Source organism: Sceloporus undulatus, chromosome 10 (assembly GCF_019175285.1).
Source record: "Sceloporus undulatus isolate JIND9_A2432 ecotype Alabama chromosome 10, SceUnd_v1.1, whole genome shotgun sequence".
Taxonomy (NCBI): domain Eukaryota; kingdom Metazoa; phylum Chordata; class Lepidosauria; order Squamata; family Phrynosomatidae; genus Sceloporus; species Sceloporus undulatus.
Genome location: NC_056531.1, coordinates 4,147,600 through 4,166,139, shown reverse-complemented (window position 1 = coordinate 4,166,139; position 18,540 = coordinate 4,147,600). Strand labels below are relative to the sequence as shown.

General features: G+C 43.8%; 1 protein-coding gene across 22 annotated transcripts in view; it reads left to right on the top strand.

Annotated features, from left to right (window-relative positions):
- Positions 1–18,540, top strand: part of NCOR2 (nuclear receptor corepressor 2) — a 284,263-nt gene that overhangs the window by 165,254 nt on the left and 100,469 nt on the right. For 17 of the 22 annotated variants that reach the window (XM_042441337.1, XM_042441335.1, XM_042441341.1 and 14 more), the window contains 5 exons: positions 6,731–6,797; positions 10,819–10,991; positions 13,105–13,198; positions 15,029–15,207; positions 16,801–16,855. In XM_042441337.1, the coding sequence (XP_042297271.1) occupies positions 6,731–6,797; positions 10,819–10,991; positions 13,105–13,198; positions 15,029–15,207; positions 16,801–16,855 (568 nt within the window). The remainder of the gene's footprint in view (positions 1–6,730; positions 6,798–10,818; positions 10,992–13,104; positions 13,199–15,028; positions 15,208–16,800; positions 16,856–18,540) is intronic. The other 5 variants (XM_042441357.1, XM_042441342.1, XM_042441361.1 and 2 more) reach the window with 1 other exon arrangement.

The following is an 18,540-nucleotide window of genomic DNA, read 5'->3' as shown; positions in this document are numbered from 1 at the left end:
AGCATGTAGAGAGAGATTGTAGCACCTTTGAGGCTAACTGAAATAAAGAAGTTGGCAGCATGAGCTTTGGTAGACTTCAGTCTTCATCATCACCATCATCATCAACATTATTGTTGTTGTTGTTGTTAGCATCTGAGGAAGTAGACTGAAGTCTACGAAAGATCATGCTGCCAACTTTTTTATTTCAGTTAGTCTCAAATGTGCTGCAAGATCTCTCTACATACTGTCTTAGCCGTAATGCACTGCTACATTATTTAAGACATGAAAAGCAGTGTGAGAAACCTTCAAGCAAAGGAACTTTCCCTCTTGCCCCCATTCCCAGAGGGACGATATATTGCAGTGTACTTTTGTGGGCATGGGATGCGCTGGCGGATCTCCTTTAAAATAAAATGAAATAAAATAAAAATCAATTTGCACACTTGCTCCCTGCCCTCCAGGCTGTTTAGTGGTTTTGTTTGCTTGCTTGTTTGCTTGCTTGTTTGTTTTGTGTGTTTTTTGGTTCTGTGGACTGTACAGCCTTTTGATCCACATACCACCGCCTGGATGTTTAATGTTTGTGTTCTTTAACAGGGCCCAGTTAAAATTAATTTCATGCCCCAGTTCATTTTGACATCTGCAATTTCAGAAGCTTCTAAATCCCATCCAACTCCTTAGGAGACCAGAGTGCAGTCTGGCTTAAAGGGCTGTAGCTCTGGCAGTATTTTCTTACAAAAGCTGCCTCCTGGACAAAGTCAGGCCTTCACTCTTATTTAGTCCAGGTTTAATCTACTGAGAAGCATTGGTGGAGGAAGGGGGGAGTTGGCAGGTTTGGGTTGCTACTACAACTCTAGCTAGCTTAGCCGATGGTGAGAAGATACAGGAGCAGCAATCATAGAATCATAGAGTTGGAAGAGACCGCAAAGGCCATCCAGTCCAACCCCCTGGAAATCTCAATCAAAGCATCCCCGACAGATGGCCATCCAGCCTCTGTTTAAAAACCTCTAAGGAAGGAGACTCCATCACAATCTCCGAGGAAGGAGAGTGTTCCACTGTCGAACAGCCCTTACTGTCAGGAAGGTCCTCCTAATGTTGAGGTGGAATCTCTTTTCCTGTAGGTTGCATCCATTGCTCCTTGTCCTGTTCTCTGGAGCAACAGAAAACAAGCTTGCTCCCTCCTCAATGTGACATCCCTTCAAATATTTAAACAGGACTATCATATCACCTCTTAACCTTCTCTTCTCCAGACTAAACATACCCAGCTCCCTAAGGCGTTCCTTATAAGGCTTTATGGTTTCCAGACCCTTCACCATTTTAGTTGCCCTCCTTTGGACACGCTACAGTTTCTCAATGTCCTTTTTGAATTGTGGTGCCCAGAACTGGACACAATATTCCAGCAACAATAATCTAGCAACAAATGGATGCCTGCAAGTCCAGGGCAACCAGATGTCTTAACTGCAAAGGAGGAGGAGAAGGCACCAGAAACTATAGGATGTATCAAGAAAAATGGATGATGTGACCAAAGAAAAACTACAAAACACTCATATCAGTATCAATTCATGCTTCTTAGTCATACTCCAGATGGAAGACATTTTGGAATTCCTCCTAGATGGAAGGTTGAAGATGTGCAAGTCCCCCACCTTATTCTGTATGGCATTGGCTCTACTAGGCCTTCTTGACCTATGCAAGCTGTAGTATTTTAGCTGGAAGTGCTGGGGGGGCGACCTTCTGCATGCAAAGCATGAACTCTCTTGTAGCTGTATGGACTCCTCCCTTGATCAGTTTTCTTCTCCTAGAATGAACTGAGTGAATTGGGAGCCATAGTTGGTGGCCATAAAATATGAATTGACTGTGCACAGGTCGGGGTTGGTATGGAGGCTCTTGGGAGAGGACAGAGTTGGTTAGAACCTTGAACAAGAACACCTTGATCTTCAACATCTTGTTGAAGATTTCATAGGGTTTTTTTTTATTTGTGTCCGTTCATTCAAACTCCTCTGGACAAGTCTTTTCCCTGAACCTGTGTCTGGTCAGAGAAAGCAAGGAGGTGGTTCTTCTTCCTTGCACTTTTCCCCCTCCATTTCCATCTTTTTCTGTTCTCTTTTCTTTCTTTGCCTTGCCAAGCTCCCTCTCTGTGTTGATCCTGGCTTTTGGATTAATCAGAAGTCTTCCTGTGTAATATAATACCTGCGATTCTTTTTGACCACTTAACAGACTCTCTTTTGTCTCTCTTTTGGCACTGGCTGCTTCTTAGGGGAGCTAGGCCTCTCTTGCATCTCAGCCGCCTTTATCTTTCCCCCATCCGCCACTCCCTGGCTTTTGGATTTTTAGTCCGCACAAGGCCTGCGTTGATCCAATACGCTCCAACTGTTAACCTCCCTGGAGGCAGACCAGAGATATTCAAGTGGATGTTGGCCAGATCATTCAAATGCCAAATTTTGTTCATAGGCTCCTTTACTCAAGCAACTAGAGAAGTAAAGTGAGTTAAGATGGCATTGTTTGCGTAGAGCATGAACACATTGTGTTCCGTGGGACTGTTCAACACTTGCAAAAATCAGTTTCCCTTCTACTAGCAATTGCCTTGTTCTTAAGTGTGTTTTACATAGCAGTCAGGGACTTCCAGATTTGAACCGAGCTACCCAGAACTATGCACCAAAAGAAGCCTTGGAAAGAGTTCCAGAACTCTTCATCCTCATTGCTTGGAAAAGTCAGTTTTGGAGTACAACTGCCAGAATCACCCAGCCAACATGACCACTGTAACTAAACCTAGATACACGTAAATGAAACCAATGAAATGGATCCAATTTTCTTGTTTCTCCCTTCTTCCATTTCTGCTGCCTTTTGGATTTTAGACAGCAAGCGCTTTCAGGCTGGGACTTTTATAACTTGGAGATGGAGCTAAACTGGTGGCGATGGTGGTGACCAAGGTGAAGATGGAAAAACCCCCCCCAGCTTGGAACCTCAAACTCTTCCCAAAAAAGGATTTGGTATAAGAAGAGTAAAGAGAGCCAGCATGGCATCCTGGTTTGAGTGTTGGACTACGGCTCTGGTGAACAAGGTTTGATTCCCAGCTCGGCGATGAAATCTGCTGGGTGGCCTTGGGCAAGTCACACTCTCAGCTTCAGAGGAAGGCCATGGCAAACCTCCTCTGAACAAATCTTGCCAAGCAAATCCCATGATAGGTTTGACTTAGGGTCGCCATAAGTAGGCAACGAAGAAGGCACACAACAATAAACAAGAGAAGTAAACAAGCCCAACATGTGAAATGGACACCACCTTGAGAAGATGGTTGTCTGTATAGTTGGTTGCCTTCTAAAATTGTAGGCCCTATTCATAGCCTTCTAATGGAGTGCTTAATATCATGCCCCTGTTGTTGTTGCTGTTGTTGGGTACCTTCAAGTTGTATCCAAATTATGGCAACCCTAAAGCAAACCTACCATGGGGTTTCCATGGCAAGATTTGTTCAGAGGAGGTTTGCCATTGCCTTCCCCTGAGGTTGAGTCCATGTGAATTACCCAACATCACCTAGTTGGTTTTGTGACCAGCCTGAGAATTGAACCCTGGTCTCCAGAGTCATAGTCCAACACTCAAACCACTACAACATGCTCCCATCAGCCCCCTACCATCATGCAAAGGTCCTTTTCCATAAACTCCTACAAGGAAAGGTACTTGTGTGGTTCAGGCTATTGGAAACAGCTTAAAAATATAAAAACCTGTTTTTATGCCACAACCTTAACCACTTTAAAAAACAAAGTTCATTAGGGCTGAAGACATACCCCTTTTTTGGTTATGAAGGTGAGTTTCTGTATGCTTAGCCTGGCCTCCCCCTAAGGCTCCCCAATACTCCTGCCATCTCTTATTTTCTTTCCCTTTTAATCGATGTAAACAGTTAGATGTTTGCTGCCGGGGAGGTGATGGCGTGTTGCAGTTCTGACCTTTCTAAAGTGCTGTTTGCAGGCTCTGGGTGCCCTTCCCATTGTGTTGGATGTGTGCACGCACGTGCGTGTGTGCGCTTTACCTTCTGCTGGCTGTGCGATAGAAATTCGGCAGCCCCGCTCGCTTGCTTTGCTTCATGCCCCCGGGAGCACAACATGTGCTTCCTCCAGTATGTGGCCCGATTTAACCTTCTTGCAAATGGTTTCTAAGTAACAGCAGCAGCGTGAAGTGAAGAGCATCTTTGAAGCACACGCTGATGGCGCACCAAGATCACACAGGCGTGTTTTGAAGCTAAGTGTGGGAGCTGCATGTTTTTGGGAGGTAAAAGAGGATAGGCAAAAAGGAAGCAATGCAGCACATCAGCTGTCGCCAGCGCACTGTCGCTTTCAAAGGTTTGTGCTGGCTTTCCAAACATGGAGGGCAAAACCCCTTCATCTTTATTTTCTCAAGGGGGAGCAAAGCCCAGAACCAGTTACAATTTCAGATGCTGGAGAGGTGCTCTATTTTTTTGTAAAGTGCTCTCAAAATAAAGATAGAGAAGCCTCCAGGTGACTTCTGTGGCTCTTGAATGGTGCTCTTGTCTGGTCTTGGAATGCAGTCAGCCCTCCATATTTTTTACCGACGCACTCAACCACCAACAGCTTGTAAATACTTTAAAAATATATACATTCCAAAAGGCAAACCTTGGCTACAGTGAGGATGCAGTGCTTAATTTTGCCATTTTATATAAGGGACACAATTTTATTCTGCCATTGTATTCAGTCGGACTTGAACATCCAGAGATTTTGGTACCCACAGAGTAGTGGTCAGCAGATACCAAGGGCCCTCTGTATAGGATTATTGATTACCTCCGCTGCCTTGCCAGAAGGGAGAAGACAAGTCTCCTGGGATGGTTTCTGTGATATTTTTCTCTCCTTTCTCCCTTGTGACATTGTCTTTTAAAGAGCCCTCAAAGCCCTCCTCTTAGCCTCAGGCAGTTGAAGCGGTAAGAAACGGTGCTTTTATACAACATGGTCACCTGCTTGAGTACATTTTCTTTATACTAGATGGAAGATGGTTTCCAGACAATGTATAGCTCTCCATGTTTCTGTTTGGTATTCATGGGGTGCGAAGAGGGGACAATATACGACACAAAATCCTCCCCGTATTTCTCTGCTCTCTTTGCCCCCAACTGATACTGGTTCCTTGCTTTTCAAAGTATGCTTCTTCTTCTTCACGCCATGAATTCTATGAGTGTGTATTAAAGAGCCAGGTGGATGTTGCGTTATTATCTTGAATGGCTTCTACGGGGAATTAGACAAATTCATGGTGGATAAGGCTATCAGTGGTGATATATTCCTGTAAGATCTTCACGGTTATTTTAAACAAAAGTTGCAATTCCAGTGGAAGCATAGATGGGTGGGTTTGCTTTTTTGGGGAGGAAAACCAGCTAAAGACCCCCAGGGTCATGTCTTGTAAAGGCTTCATTAAAAGCATTACTTTCCCGATGGTATGTACCATTCTTACTTTGTACCATTCTTACTTTTTCAGATTGCCACCCATTAAACAAAGTTATAGCGAAATTAAAGAAGCAGCGCAGCACATAACTTGGCTTGTTTGCCTGAATTATCTGCTTCAAGGCACATCATGTTCTACATTGTGTTAGCTGATCCTCTTGTGTAGTGTAGGAGCAGATGGATGGCCCTGTTTTCAACAGGGCTTTTTGGGGAGAGGAGGGTTCAGTCTTGTATCCACTGGATATTTATATCAGATTTATACCTAGCAAATAGCCTTGGCTTCTCCCAAAGATTTCAGGAATCATTGTTTGCTGAGAATGCAAGCAGAGGATGCTAATTTCCCTCTGCACAAAAGATGACAGAGGCTGTGAGAGGCTGTGAAACTGGTCTAAAATTTTGTAATGTAGATGCATTTCTAAATAAATCCCCTGAGAAAAAGTTCAGATAACTTCCTGTACTCTGTGTATCTTGGTGGTGCCATGAGGGATGATGAAGCAGTGCCAGTAATACAAAGGACCAGTGAAATTTTTTTTCCTTCCTTCCTTCCTTTGTATATTTCAATGAAATTTTTACTTTATTCATGGGTGTTTTGTATTCTATTCTTCATGTTAGTTATCCACATGCAAGCAGTGCTTTAGGGCAAACACCAGGAGGTGCACATGTAACCATCTTCAGCTCTTTGAACCCTTGGTCTGGGACAAAAATGATGCCTGCTGTCAGAAAAAGAAAGAAATTAAGAGAAAGAGAGAGAAAGGAAGGAAGGAAGGAAGGAAGAACTTTTTTATAGTTTTTTGGTGGGTTTTTCGGGCTCTGCGGCCATGTCCTAGAAGAGTTTATTCCTTACGTTTCGCCAGCATCTGTGGCTGGCATCTTCTCTGTTTCTCTGAAGATGCCAGCCACAGATGCTGGCAAAATGTCAGGAATAAACTCTTCCAGAACATGGCCACATGGCCTGAAAAATCCACCAAAAAATATGGCTGTCGTCCATGAAAGCCTTTGAGTTCACGAAGAACCTTTCGGTCTATTTCCAGTTTACACAGGGCGACTTGATCATGGTTGGCAAATATAGATGTGTCTGAAAAAGATTGTGCCATTCAGTATATATATAAAACAGTGCCACATGAACTGATGCTAGGTGGTAATAATGCCTAGGTAAAAGCTACCTCCATTCTTTTGGAAATGCTGGGGTTCAATGTCAAGCTTGAAAATTCACTTTGAAGCGAAGGCGATTGGAATTGTGTGTGTGTATATGAGAGAGAGAGTAGAAGAGAAAGTGTGTGATCTGTGCAGGCTTTAACAGAATATCACCTTTTCTTCCTTTACAGAAATCAGGCAATGCGGAAGAAGCTGATATTGTACTTCAAGAGAAGAAATCATGCCCGTAAGCAGTGGGTAAGTGACACCACCATTCACTTGGGTGGGCTTCCCTTTGAAGCAATCAGCACCCAAAACCAGGGTAAATGGAATGACGTATTCCGCCCTGGACAGAAATATGGCACTGGGAGGGGTTGAGCAATAAGAGGTAAGCTGCCAATGGAAAAAGGAATGCCAAGAAATGGAACACGTTGGAACCTGCACCAAACCTGCAGGCATTTGGTAGAGGAAAGCTGGCCCTTGACTAATCTGTAGAGCAGAACTTTCTGTGTCCTGCTCTCTTCATCCTCCACGTTCTAATGGTACTGAGCTCCCTCTGCTTCCAGCTTCTCTGCACCCTCTAGGATTCAATTTGGGTACAGTTGTCTGTAGCTCAAGGCATGTTTTTGTATCTTCTGTATTCATATACATCAGCAACCCAGGCAGAATCATGCCAGTGTGTCCAGTGCTTTGGCAAGGCACACATCTGGGGTCTGTTTCCTTCTCTGCCACTGGTTCCAAAGCTCTTTGAAAGTGATGTTGAAATTATCTCACTAAAGGGATAAAAGTTCAGAGCTTAGCTAATTAACGGAGCAGAGAAGACGCTGAATGCTAGAGCATTCTTTCTGCCAGATGAATACCCAGCGTTTCATGCGGCTGAGCGAAACAGAAGCTAAAGCGACCAAACCCTCAGCTGGATTAATTGGGAGCTCAAACTTCAATCTCTTTTTGTTTCCCCTCCTGGCTAAGAATCAAAAGCAGCTGGCGCCAAGTGGTGCTTTGCTCTTGGCTGGATCATGATCTTGCTCAAGAAGCCTCTGAAGCCAACCAGGCTGTAGCCAAAAGGAAAGAGGGCAGTTTGTTTTGCGTGATGCAAAAGGAACCATCCTTCTTCCTGGAATAGGCATGACAATCTGCACCACCGGCAGAAAAAATACCGCCCAAGCCAGATTGGTTACGGAGACTATCACTCAGGGGTAAAAAGTGGAACAATCGCAGCATTAAAACGTTATTGAGTGAAGATTTATCATATGACGTCAAGATCATCCTGTGGTAAGCGCGCCTAGAGATTGCTATTATTGCGTAACTTTGCATTAACAATAAACTCCCGTCAATAAGAACCCAATATCGCTTTAGATTTGGGAACGCGCACGTGCGGAAGCAAATAACGCTATGCTCCTGCTATTGTACAGAATACGACTAGGATGTCCTGCTCAAAAATGCATACGCGTAACCATACAATAGCAGTCCACTCATGGAAAATAGAAGCTGTGGAGAACTAAACATATCCCTCTCACATGTCTACAACCCGGTGTAGTATCGTAATTACGAAACCGTGCGGAATGGAAGAGCACAATTTTGAGATGCTCCTGCTTATTGCACAAGTGCGATAGTTGTGGAAATGACTCCAGTGCGATAATCTCCTACATGTCTGGGCAAGGCTGTCTTTCTCACCTGGACAAGATGGCTTTATCACCATTTATCACCAAAACAGCACCGTGAGAGGGGAGAATAGTCTCTCGAGAACGTAGACCTCGAGACAAAACAGCAGCTGGGCTGGTGCCCAAAAAGTTTCAAACAGTCCTGAAAAGGAGGCCCTGGTAGAGAACGCTCCAGTAGTAAAGTCTGGATGTTGCAAAAGTAGTCTTGACAGGTGCCAAGAGCCCGAGCCCAACAGGAAATTGCTGTGGCCTTCTCACCACATGGATTTTACATGCTTTTCAGAAGCGTCATAGCTTTGGCACATGAGAGCAGAGTGATTCTAGGAGGCCATTCTCGTGGCGATGGCGGTGGTGATGAAGATGATGGGTATTTAATTTATTTCCTCCTTCCACCCACCCACATACTAGGACTCAAGACCTAAGAGAAGTACGCCAAGGATTCTTTGAACTGTTCTCAGTTCTTCCTTTTCGTCGGTTCAGTTTTTTTCCCCCGGGGCATGGAAACTTGTCAGTACGGAGTGCCAATGTTTTTTAATGCGGGCCTTCTTCCTGGGATCTGGACAATTGGCTTAGCCGCCACATGAATGCTTTTTGCTTTCTGAGTCATCTGTATGTCTCTCTCTTTCTCTCTGTGGGAAAGTTCCAGGTCTCATTTTACCGACTAGATGAACTTTATTTTGTAGTCTGCAAAAGGGATCTTGGAACGCCTTTGAGACTAAACGAAAGAAATTGGCAGCATGAGCTTTTGTAGACTTTCGTCCGAAATCCTTAGGGAGGGAGGAATGAATCAAGGGATGGCATGTTTGTATACAGCCTGCCACCACCACTCTCCTTCACCGTCTCACTTTTTACTGAGTTAGATTTATGTCCCTTTTTAAAAAATACATATGTTTATCACTATATACATTCACATCGGGTTTTAGCTAGACAACCGTACTAATTTACATTCATTATCCTTTTTAAATTTAAAAATAACTAAAAAGACAACATGTATTAAACAAAATTTACACAAAGAACAAACAAAAACATATATATATATATATATATATATATATATATATATATATCATATATGTATATTCATATTTTATATATATGTGTGTGTGTGTGTGTGTGTGTGTGTGTGTGTGTGTGTATCCTTATAAACATAATAATAATAATGGCACTCTACATGGTCATGTATATATAACCAGTTCATACAATCGCTGACTTGAGCATCTTATTGATAATCTTATCCTTTAGATAATGACAATTCCCTTTTAGTCTTTTAAAATTCATACACATAGCTATTTTTATTTCAAATTAAGTTCAGATAAGTTACTATTTTAAAGCAATAAATCTCAATTTTTTCCGTTGATCGATTCCTCAGTAGTTGTGTGAGTATTTCATTTTCCATATATTCTTGTAACTTCATATACCATTCCAATATAGCAGGGCTTTTCTCGTCTTTCCAGTGTTTCACGTAGATAGTTCTCGCTGCTATAATCATGTAGAATAACACTTTACCGTAATCCTTTTCCAGATTTTCATTTAACATTCCCAACAGGAATATTTTAGGTTTGTTTTCTGTCTTGATTTGCAATATTTCTGTAATTGCTCTATGTATTTGCTTGCAATAGTTTCTTTTATACATAGCCACCACGTGTGGTAAAATGTCCCCTTTTCCCTTTGTCCCTTTGGTTTTTCTCCAGTGAGCTCAGGACAGCATACATAGCTCCTTTCCACTTATCATGCAAACAACAGCCCTGTTAGGTAGGCAAGGAAAGTGTAAGAGCAACAAGCTGAGTGTCACCCACTGAACTTCATGATTCATTGGAGGCTAGCAGATGGATCTTCCAGGACTTTAAACACTATACCACACTAGCTCTCATTGCAAGAGAGTAGCAAAAATGTATGGCTAAGCTTGTCTCCCAGGATTGACTATCTCTTTAGTTATCCCAAGCCCAATTTTCCAAACTCCTGTAATTTGACTCAGTGGATCAATTTATTAAAAGCTTTTTAATAATAATGTGAAGTCGAAGGCTTTCATGGCCGGCATCCATAGTTTTTTGTGGGTTTTTCGGGCGATGTGGCCATGTTCTAGAAGAGTTTATTCCTGATGTTTCGCCAGCATCTGTGGCTGGCATCTTTAGAGAATGCTGGCATGGAAGAGAGTGGGTATATATGTATGCTGTGTGACTCCACTCTCTTCCATGCCAGCATTCTCTGAAGATGCCAGCCACAGATGCAGGCGAAACATCAGGAAGAAACTCTTCTAGAACATGGCCACATAACCCGAAAAACCCACAAAAAACCTATTTTTAATAATAATCTAAAAAGTAGGGCTGCCACCCAGATAAAGGCATTTAAAATCATAAGAGTTTTAGGTTGTTAATCGATTATTATTTTTGTATATTGGTAAAAATATTTCTGAAGCCAGATCTACCTGTATTCTTTCATGGGAAAGTTTTGGTAATATGTGTTTGCCTCAAGAATGCATGTTGATTCTCAGCTGCTTTAGCCTGACTAGACATTTGAAATTGGGTGTGAAGGAACCACTTCTTGAGCTCTCTCTCTTTCTCGCTCTCTCTTTCTCTTTTACCTTTCTACCCTCCCAAACCTCACCGCCACTTCTTCAGGAACAGAAATTCTGCCAGCGCTATGACCAACTGATGGAAGCCTGGGAAAAGAAAGTGGAGCGCATTGAAAACAATCCTCGACGCCGAGCCAAGGAGAGCAAAGTACGTGAATATTATGAGAAGCAGTTTCCAGAGATCCGGAAACAGAGGGAACTCCAGGAGCGCATGCAGAGGTTAGTGGAGGCATGTTTGGGGCAGGGGCAGCCGCAGTCGTGTTAGGTTGTTGTTGTATGTGCCTTCACATCATTTCTGACTTATGGCAACCCTAAGGCAAACCAGCTGTAGGCTTTTCTTAGTGTGTGACTTGCCTAGGGTCACCCAGTGGATTTCTGGGGCTGAGCAGGGAAATGAACCCTGGCATCCAGGGTTGTAGTCCAACACTCAGGCCATTACACCTCTCTGTCTCTAGTATTAGGTTAGTAGGAGTGTATTAAGACTTCAGATCTTTAGTGGCTGTATGTTAGTACCTGAGGAAGGGAATGCATGGTGGTAAAAGGGATCCCCCCTCCAGTTCCCCTTGCAGAGAAAACTGATCTAATCATGTGCAGTTGAAGGCTTTCATGGCCGGCACCCATAGATATTTGTGGGTTTTCGGGCTCTGTGGCCATGTTCTAGAAGAGTTTATTCCTGATGTTTTGCCAGCATCTGTGGCTGGCATCTTCAGAGAATGCCATTTTCTGTAGATGCCAGCCACAGATGCTGGCGAAACATCAGGAATAAACTCTCCTAGAACTTGATCTAATCATCTTATTCTCCAGCTAAATCATACCCCCAAACCTTACGAAGGGGTCTATCTCAGTAATTCTGGTTCCCTGGATGAAGTGTGGTCCTGAATATGGTTGCCTCTCTTTATCTGTCTCTAATCAAAGTTTAAGAGCCAGTGGGTTGTAGCGGTTTGAATATTGGACAACAACTCTGAAGGCCAGGGTTTGAATCCCTGCATGGCCGTGGAAACCCACTGGGTGACCCTGAGCACGTCCTACCATCTCAGCCTCCAAGGAAGGCGAAGGCAAACCCTCTCTGACCAAATCTTGCCAAGAAAACCCCATGACCCTTTGGGTCTCAATAAGTCAGAAACAACTTGAACACACAACAACAACGACAATCAAAGACTAAGAGAAGTCCAAAGGCTACCTACCGCATGTGGTCCATGTGGTAGGCAGCTATACCATTTGAGTGCCAATTCTGGTCCAGCTCTGCAACACCTTTTCAGGCACCCACCAAGCTCCATATACAAAGGAGGAGGAGGTGAGGGTGAGAAGTATCTCAGCTTCAGCTTCTGACCAGCTTCCAGAAGAGCATAATTAAGTGGTTCTCAACCTCTGGTCCTTTTGGACTTCACCTCCCAGAAGGCCAATGATAAGAGGTTCTGGGAGCTAAAGTCCAAACTATCTGGAGGACCAAAGGTTGAGAACCACTGGCATAATTGTTTTGGCCTCCTCCTCTGTGCTCTACATCATTTTCTCTTCTGAGTATAATACATAAGAGGTTGCTAAGCCTGGAGGCGAAGGCAGAATAACAAGGAGGCATGTCCGCATTTGGCACCATTTTTTGAAAGAGGACGATAGGTCCATCTTTCTTTACCTCATGCTGCTTTCTACCCCCAAATTTGGTATCGATGCCATAGCCACATCCTCAAGCGTCTTGACCAAGGACATTCTGGTCCATCTCCTTTAACCATAACACTTAGTTACTTACTGGTTTAGAGCAGGAGCGGGGAGTGTTTGCTCACCTCCTCTATGTTTTGGCCTTCATTTCTCAGAAGACTCAGTAGTAAGGGATTATATAATATAAATTATTTATGCAATAGACTCTAACCCCAAATCCAGACAGGTCAACCAACACAATCTAGACTGTTTCCCATGTATACTGATGTCTTCACCTGTTCAGCTTTTCCCTGCCCTCTAGTGGTATTGGTTGCAATATATGTTTCTCCAGATCAGTTGCTACACCTAAAAAATATTGTGAGAATAACAACACCTTTATGTTGAAGTAGCCATAAATGTCATTCCGTAAAAATGGCTTTATTTGCATGGTAGCTCTCTGATCCTTTGTTTGCGCTACCAGGAAGGATGTGCTCCTTTTCACTGCATTTTGGTCACCCCCCCCCCCCTTCCACCTTCCCAGTTCCTTGCCATCACTCTACCTTTCCCAGCGTTGACCTCGCCTTCTTTTACGTGGCGCTCGCTCGGTCTCACGCAAGCGGCTGCAGTAATTGTGAAAAGATGCAGTGCCAAGTGCAAAATGGAGCATAAATGTTTCAGCGCTTTCTCTGCCATTTCCCAGCAGGGTAGGACAGAGGGGCAGTGGCCTCTCCATGTCGGCGGCACGAAGTGAACACGAGGTGTCAGAAATTATTGATGGGCTCTCGGAACAAGAGGTGAGGCTGGGTCACGCCGTTTTTCTCCTCCCTTTGCTTTCTCTCCTCTTTTCTCTCCTGTCCTCTGGGGGGAAACCAGTGCAGCCACAACAGATCTTGGCGCTGGGACTTGCTGTTGATGCTGCTGCCAGCTTGCATTAGCTTCAGCCCTAGCCGTGTTTAGCAAACACTGTCTTGTGTTGGGGAATGTGGTGCCTTGATGGATTTGACAGAACCCTAAGTGGGGACTTAGGGAGGTCTCTCTTTCTCTCTCCACCCCGCCATAGTTTCTCCTCTTTCCCCTTCCCTTCTTTGCTGTCTCCTGGGTCTTGTTAGCAAACACCATTCTGTTGGCTGCTGTGATGTTCACAAGGTGAGGCTTTCTATTGTCGCTTGTGAGGATTAACAGTGTTGTTTCAATGGAGGGGGGTGTCTCTTGAATTGTTCATTTTCCAAGTGCCCCATCTTCTCAGATGAAGGTGTACTCATGAACCATGACTTTGACATTTTTGGCATATAAAAAATCAGGTTTAGCTTGGGCATCGGCATTTGTGCCACCAGTATCTATGGTTGCAAGTACGCAAAGAGGCACTGCCATACCAAAGGGCTATCTAGCCTAGCTTCCCACAGTGGTGAAACAGATGACCCAGGAAGAGCCACAAGCAGCATGAGGGGGAAAGCCCTCTTTCGTTGCATGTCCTTAGCATCTCTGAGGCATGTTATCACTTCTGAATGTGGCATTTCCATTTCAACCTATCAAGTCGAATGGGAACAAACGAAGAGCCCTGATGGGTCTGACGAGAGGTCCATCTAGTTTAGCATCACGTTTCCAAGAATGACCAAAGAGATGCCTTTGGGAAGCTTGTAGGCAAGGTACAAAGGCCATATTTGTTCTCCATTGTTTATTGCACAAAACATGGTAGTGTAAAGTACACTGTCTCTGAAAGCTTGGGAAATTTCCTTGTTTGGACTACAGTTTCAATAGTTCCAACAGTGGCCAGTGTAGTCCAAAATGGCCATTCTATATAGCATTCAGAGCTATTATCAGTTGACAGGACTCTCTTCCCCAAGAAATATCTCACACAGTTATATCTGTGCATCCTCAGGAAGAAGTTTAGAATACTGATAGGCTTCTGAGGCCCCACATTCTTAGTACAATCCCCAGGAGGACCCCTATAGCCTTCATTCTGAAACACAGAGGTCTAGATCTTTACAGTGTCGTGAAACTCAGAGTGTAACTATGAACCAAGCACATTTATTAAGCCTAAACTGTCTCATAGAGCTGTTGCAAGAATAAAAGGGAGAATTATCAGTTAATGATAGGTGGGTCGTCCCTGCCAGGAGCTTTCCTTGGCACTGAATTTAGTGCATTGCTGCTTAGTATACTTTCAGCTTCTCTCCAGCAACTTTTCTCTTTTGAGAATCTGTACCAGGGGTGCACAGAAGATAGCTCAGAGTTTATTTGTAAGTTTCTGGATGTTTTGTTGTCATTTGGCAGCAATTTCTGTCCCCTGGTATTTAAGTGTCAACAGCAAGATGACACTTTCCTCTGCTCCAGAATGTTCAGAGTAACCAGGAATTGATATTTGTATGAAAGGACTGCGAGCCCAGTTCAGTTTCAGTACACAAACCTAAATTCTGTGCTCAGCTTCTGCTCAGAGGCACCATGTTCTTTAATTCTGTGACAGTTTTGCTTGGCTATGGTTGCCATGTCTGAGGACTAAATGCAAAGTGAATCCCACAAGTCTGCTCTTACCTAGTTGTGATAAGTCTGTCTTAATTCTCAAGCAGCTTTGAACATCCTTTTGGTGGTTTCAAATGAGACTGTTCCCTTCTGCTTCCCAATTCCAGAACCTAGAGAAACAGATGCGTCAGCTGGCTGTCATCCCGCCCATGTTGTATGATGCGGAGCAGCAGCGCATCAAGTTCATCAACATGAATGGCCTCATGGATGACCCCATGAAGGTCTACAAGGACCGGCAGGTGATGAACATGTGGAGTGAACAGGAGAAAGAGACTTTCCGCGAAAAGTGAGTTGAACTGAGATGGTTCCTCTGTTGTGATCATATCTGTTTTTCATAGGCCAAAGTGTGAAATTCATCAGTCCAAGGTGACCATATCTTGTGGGGCCCTCCATAATGTCACTTATGCTCCTGCACATTTTGTTTTTGTTTTTTGGTCAGCCTCATAATATTTATTCATATTACATGTCTCCTCCCCCTCCCAAATAAAAACTGGAAACTGATGTCTGGCCATATCTGCTTGCAATTTTAAAATTCAATTTATTTTGTAATTTTTCATGATTTTTTGATGTGGCAGATACTGGGGCCAAGATGTGACCCCAAGGCATGTCAAAGCAAAATACTCTTGGTTAGTCCTGAATACTGGGGTGGATCGTCTTTGTCTCTGGAGCCAAATTTGATCATAGAGCAATTTGTCCGCAGACCGTATATGTCTGATCATGCTGTGTCTGCATGCATGAGCAGAAGAACAGATGGGGCAGAACAAAGAACGACATAATCCTACAGTGTCGTAAACTCCTTCCACTGGCTCCATCCACCACCAGTTTGTAGCCATAGGTTGTTGTAGCCATAGCTGGTCCTCATGGCCTTTATTTGGAAAGTGGAACCAAGAGGGATAAGATACAAAGGATTACAAAATGAGCTTGGCAAAGTGACTTTTCCAGGCTACAGATGGCACAGTGCCCCTTCCAAAATGTCCAGTTGCCGAACAGCATGAGATATGCTAGAAGTCCAAATACGCCTCTTTGCCAAGCTGTAGCCCTAAGCAGGGGCTTAGTTCTGGTCAGAAGATGAAGTTCTAAGAAATGAGGTTGGAACTGAAGGTACAAGAACCAAGGTTGCAAGGTTGAGGCAGACTGTGGATGCAGTCAGGAGAAAAAGGCTCAGGGGTCAGCCTTCACCATACCTGTTTAGACTGAAGACCTCTGAGGCTGGGGTTTTCAAGGTGTGCTATCATCAGATGACACATTTTACAGGTCTGATGATATCCTTGGTGGAGTAGAAGTTACAGTGCTAGAGTTTGACAGCTGGGGACTGTTGTTCGAGATGCACATCCCTTTCTGGCATCTTCCTAGGGCCAGACAGTGACTCCTTAAGAAGGATGGAGAGGGAGGTGTACTCAGTACAAAAACAAGCAGCCACTAGGCTAGGGGTGCTGATGGGCGTATAGACTAGCAGAAAGTGGCGATGGTTTCTTGATTTGCTTTAAAAAATAAAGATGAAGAAACCAACCAGAGACGACAGGCTAAACAACATAAGGATTGTGAAGTCGAAGGCTTTCATGGCCGCCATCCATAGTTTTTTGTGGCTTTTTCAGGCTCTGTGGCCATGTTCTAGAAGAGTTTATTCCTGATGTTTCAGATATGCCAGCCACAGCTGCTGGCGAAACGTCAGGAATAAACTCTTTTAGAACATGGCCACAGAGCCCGAAAAAGCCACAAAAAACAACATAAGGATTATCTCTTACTGCCATTAGTATAAAATAAGTAAAGTGCTAAAGCATATACTTCTGTGAAAAAAGCGTAATAATTGGTCTTGTAAAATTTAAAAGTATTAAAAAGATTTTTAAAATGCCATTCTCACACCTTTTTTATTTTCTAGATTCATGCAGCATCCAAAGAATTTTGGCCTGATTGCTTCCTTTCTGGACAGGAAAGTAAGTTCTTTTCCCTTCTTTGGTTGCTTTTCATTTCCCGCGCTTGCCTTTTTCGTGAAGAAAACTTCTCAGTTGTTTTAGACTGGATTGCTTCTTTGTACAGCATGGGGTGGTTTTGCATGTGCTTTGCCAAGTCCAAAAGGCCAAGCTCGCCAACATAGTAACTAAGTGTGATTGTGTTTTGAACTAAGCCTCCAGAGCAAAGCATCCAGAGGCAAAGAAATGCAGATCACTTGTGGCTCGGGAGGACTGGCAAGAGAAGTAGTGGCTTTGGGACCATGGCTTTCAGTTTCTGAAAAGTTTCCCACCAAGAATTGGATGGCAAGGGCTCTCATCTGCTATAGCAGAGAGCAGAAAAAGACAAAGGCTTGAACCATGTTGTGAGTCCCAACTCTAGAGAAGCCAATTGAATCAGTGGGTTTTATGTAAATGTTGATGCGCCATTCAATAATTGATTTAGTGGATCCATTCTTTTTAGAACTTCCAATGGGATTTAGCCAAGAGCTTATCACAACGTGACAGGATCTCAGAAGATATCATGCAGTCATTTCCCATACAGGTCAATGGAGCACCTTGGGCGCTAGAACATACCACAGAAGTATCCTATAGGTTCATGTGATTTAAATAGACCTGACTTGGACAGGATAGGGATCTTAATCGGCTATTAAATCAGACGCCAAAACTGATCTGTCCCATTTCTTCCCCTCCTGCTCTCCCTGTCAAACGTGTCGTGTCTCAAAATACCACCATAGAGGTGATTCCTCGCTCTCTCCGCAGCGTGCTAGAACTGGAGTGAGGCTGACAGCCCCCAAAAGTGGAGCGCTCAGCACATCAGTTTGGAGAATGAAGTGCGTTCCACCTTGCAAGCTTAATGGGTGGAAATAATGGCTCCTGACAGTTGTTTGACAGGTTGTATCTAGCGTTCTGCCCCTGATAAATGATAGGAGACTTCTCCTCTCGTTTTTTGTTGTTGTTGCTTTTAGTATTTGAAGTCATCTAGGGCCAGTCCTTCCATCTTGCCCTGTGCACTCCGCCCTCGTAAGGCTGGAAATAGTTCTCAGTGCCAGCATCCAGGGACGCAGTCCACTTAAGGATATATTTTTGGTGCCTCAGTGCTTTACAAATTGTAATTTCTTGGGGCAGAGTTGCTTCTTCCCTTTTCATTGGCCATTCGTGGCTCCAAAAGAAGTCCTACCAAGTATAGGGGGTTGTAGAAGAAGACTTTCAATACAGCATCCCAGCTAACCAGATGCCATTTAGCTCTGCGGATGCCAGCCGAGAGAGTGGCGGGTGGAAAGAGACAGAGAAAGAGGAGCATATATACAGAGACGAAACTGAAGCAAGGGAGTACCTGTTGAAGTGTTGGTAGATAAGACTGCTCAGAATCTGAATTGATTTTGGAGAGAATGGGATGTCATTGAAACCACCCAGCTGTAGGAGAAAATGGCTGTGAGGGTAGTATCACAGGTACCTTGCAAGTAGTCAGAGAAATCCCAGAGGCAAAAAGTTGGGCTTGGGGGTGTAATTGCATCTCAGATCATGCTAGCTTGACACTGGAAATTAAGAGCAATGTTCTTGCCAAAGAAATGATAGAGAATGTTTGACCTATAGTCAAAAATGAGAGCGTTAGCACTCACCTTAAGGGACCAATATGTCGACTTTCAGTAGCAGATGGTTTCCATTTG